Raw genomic sequence first — 3,335 nt, 5'->3', positions numbered from 1 at the left:
TTATGTGGACTTCCGGTTGGCTGCGGATTTAGACTGGCATCACTGTTCGGGTCCTAATTCAGATAGTAGTGGTGTTATGAGGAACTTGAACTTAAATATTATAATTTTCAGTGAACAGTCTTCAGTAAGCTTGATGGCGAAGGAAAAGTTCTTTAATTGTGTTGGAGGACAATCGAAATTGAGGTATTCTCGACCTCCATCTAAGTACATGATGAAGGAGCGTGTTAACACTCCAGTCAATGTAGTGCCCTCTAACTTGACTTACAGTTAAGCAGATTGTTCTTCAGCAATGGTATGGAGGTGTTCTGGCGCTTTGGAAGCCAGATCTATGACCGTTGTCGAACTGGGGTTTGCGCAAAGCATGCAAGCGTAATCTTCTTTCTTTAATTGGAATTTATGGGAGCCTCTGAAGACTGGTTCAATGCGGCCCCATGTCAGAACAGTTGAAGGAACTTGCCCGAATTATGTTTTCATGAACAAGATTGGGTGTCTTGAAAAAAAAAACTCAAGAATTCTCAATGGCTGAAGGGCTGCAGAACGGGGCCACCAAAGTAGAGACCACACCGGGGCGGAGAGCACCACTCCAGGGCAGATAGCCCCACTCCAGGGCAGAAAGTCCCACTACAGGGCAGATAGCCCCACTCCAGGGCAGATAGCCCCACTCCAGGGTAGCTAGCCCCACTCCAGGGCAGATAGCCCCATCAAGGACGACAGACGTCGGATGGCAGTTCGGCACACGTCGGATGACAGGACGACAGACGTCGGATGATAAGACGACAGACGTCAAGCAAAGTACCGCCAAGTTCAATGCTCGGACGCGAACAGTTAAGCTTGAATAGGAATAGTCATGAAGTATCTAAACACACGTGAACAGGTCGCTATCTGTTTGGCTGTAAATAAAATGAGACCATATGAGCAGTCTCGACCAGACACATGATCAAATTGTATTGTGCTGTTCCCATCAAAGAACTATTTGTATGCAAATAAACTAAAGTTTGAATTTCCAGGTTCAATATAGTCAAATATATTCACTTAAAGTAAAGCCTCTAAATCTAAGGAAGCGTCCGGAACCGTTACCGGCTAGGCCAACTTCAACAACACAAATGAAGGTTATATGCGCGACCGGCAGAAGTCGGCTACGCCGCTGTATATGGTCACGTCATATGTACATGGGTTGCATCGTTTTAGACATTAATATGTTGAACTTGCCAAAAATTAATGATTGATGTTAAAATTCTAATGTCGATCAACCTCCCTTCGTTTCAGATAAAGTCTTCGTTGATAATGGAAATTGTTAGCATAATGACCATTAAACTGCTAGTGTTCACCTTGCTTGCTGTGGTGAAGGAAACTCTGGGGAGTTCTAGTAGGTACACCTCGGCCCCAGTGCCGGTAGAGACGCTCCTCGCACTTGGCGTGGCATCCAAGAACTACTCTGGCGTGAACGACGTCCTCTGCGCACTCCGGGCTGCTCTGGACGGCATCACCTACCCAACTCTGTGCGTGCACAGCACCAGCGGGCAGTGCCTGCTGAACTCCACGTACCCGGCCTTGTTCAACCGAACTGTTTCGGGTTCCAGCGACTACAGCTGCCACGTTCGGAATACTTTTCCTAGCATTGGAGGTCTGAGTAAGTTACGTAGACATCGGTGTTTTTGAGAATTTCTTCCTTTCTGCTTGCTTAATCAGGTGAGTAATTTATTGCTCTGCCATGTCCACCTGAAATGCTGGATCTCAGTGGTATTACACTAAAATAAATTATAATCATTCCAAACAATCTGATCCAACTATTGCTGAAACTTTGATACACAAATAGTAAAAAGATTTAGATAAGGTGCTGCAAAATTACACTAATTAATTGTTTAATTAGTACTATTGGTTAATTTTTTTCCGTACTTTGCTAATTACGATTCCTTACAATCAGCTCCACCCTGCCCGGCCCCTTTCGACTGGGTTCCAGACGTCGGTTGTGTGGCTGTGGTTGAGACAAACCGGCCGTACGACGTCGCCAAGACCTCGTGCCCAGGAGGCTCCCAGCTCGTCTCTCTCTACAGCGACAACTTCTTCAAGCTCGCTGCCTACGTGTACCAAAAGTCATTCGTGCCGAGTAAATGATATTTTTTATGTTAAAAGTATGAATAACAAGGATGGACGAATGCAGCTCCACCATAAATAAAACGAAAATTTGTAATAATTTTTGTATGTGCTCTAATTCAATAGTGTTCCGGAGATTTAGCCGATAGTTCGCATTCAAATCGAAATATTCATCTGAATATGACTTCAATTGTAAAGCTCTCTTAACCATTTTAAAGTGCCTTCTCTTTCATGACAGAGGGTTGGTCTGGTGGTTGGTGCTTCGTGGGGCTTCACCGCAACAACCTCGTGTGGACTTGGCGCACCGGCCAAGTCATGTCCGGCTTGCCTGGTTCAGGACTTTGGGGACCGCTCGAGCCCAACGATAACTCAGACTGTGCATTTCTCTTGTTCGTTAACGGAGCCCCTTACCTTGGGGACCGGGCGTGCACAATTCCTTCATGGTCTGTGTGTGCACTGCAGTGATGTCCGGATGATGTGTGCACTGCAGTGATGTCCGGATGATGTGTGCACTGCAGGCTAAGTTATCAGTAACTAGTAGCTTTAATCTCCGGATGATTAATACTAACAAATTGAGATGATGGCCGATTCAGAGACGCGGTTCTAGCTGGAATAAAATGGCTACTTACTTGAATGCATTATACTATCTTTCCATTATGTTGTCATTAAAAAGTAACTGTGTCCAGAAAGGACGAACTGGTAATTACTAACATTTCAGTCCACTCATCACTCATGTACAGTAGTTTTGCACACTTTGCGATCTCAAAACCACTCTTAATGTATAGGTCCGACTAGACTGCTATAGCCTTGTCTTTCGGCCGGGCAACCCTTTTCGCATTGACATTGAAGCGCAATTTCTCTGGCCCCTGCCATGGCTGATAGATTCTTTTTCAATACCACGGCCTGACTGAAGTCGGCAAAAATTGGATTTGATAAACTAACGTCATTCATCCGCCGCTGGCTGACGTTGGTTAGCTTATTTTTTCTGTTAGTGTAAATTTTTCAAACCTTGCGGTTTTTGGGCCCATTTTTACGATGTCGTCCACTCTAAAAATTGATTTGAAAGTTGCTCATGTCAGTGGTGGACACTTTTTCTGGAATGAATTTACGTCGACCTACGGGCCACTAATGTCGTACACTCAAATAAATCGCTGCGTAACAAAACGCACCAAAGTGTCTATCCCAATTGTCCCAAAATGAGTTGCCACTGGCGTTTAAAACACCACTCAAGCAGCCGGAGC

The 3,335-nt window shown here is 45.0% G+C and overlaps 1 protein-coding gene across 1 annotated transcript; it reads left to right on the top strand.

The window, feature by feature from the left end:
- Positions 1–1,302: 1,302 nt before the first annotated feature.
- On the top strand, positions 1,303–3,113 carry LOC108666489. The gene is made up of 3 exons (XM_018153374.2): positions 1,303–1,480; positions 1,925–2,107; positions 2,333–3,113. The coding sequence occupies exons 1-3, from the start codon at positions 1,303–1,305 to the stop codon at positions 2,557–2,559; spliced, it is 588 nt and encodes a 195-aa protein (XP_018008863.1). The 3' UTR covers positions 2,560–3,113.
- The last annotated feature ends 222 nt before the right edge of the window (positions 3,114–3,335 follow it).

This window comes from Hyalella azteca, unplaced genomic scaffold, assembly GCF_000764305.2.
Source record: "Hyalella azteca isolate HAZT.00-mixed unplaced genomic scaffold, Hazt_2.0.2 contig4931, whole genome shotgun sequence".
Classification (NCBI taxonomy): domain Eukaryota; kingdom Metazoa; phylum Arthropoda; class Malacostraca; order Amphipoda; family Hyalellidae; genus Hyalella; species Hyalella azteca.
Note: the sequence above shows the minus strand (reverse complement) of the source record. Positions and strands in the feature narration are given on the sequence as shown.

What these genes read in the sequence shown, in the direction of transcription:
- LOC108666489 (XM_018153374.2), top strand. Translation starts at nt 1,303, where the DNA reads ATGACCATTAAACTGCTAGTGTTCACCTTGCTTGCTGTGGTGAAGGAA. An exon ending in ACTCCGGGCTGCTCTGGACG is followed by an intron (nt 1,481 to 1,924) that starts GCATCACCTACC and finishes CCTTACAATCAG; the next exon opens with CTCCACCCTGCCCGGCCCCT. An exon ending in CCAAAAGTCATTCGTGCCGA is followed by an intron (nt 2,108 to 2,332) that starts GTAAATGATATT and finishes CTTTCATGACAG; the next exon opens with AGGGTTGGTCTGGTGGTTGG.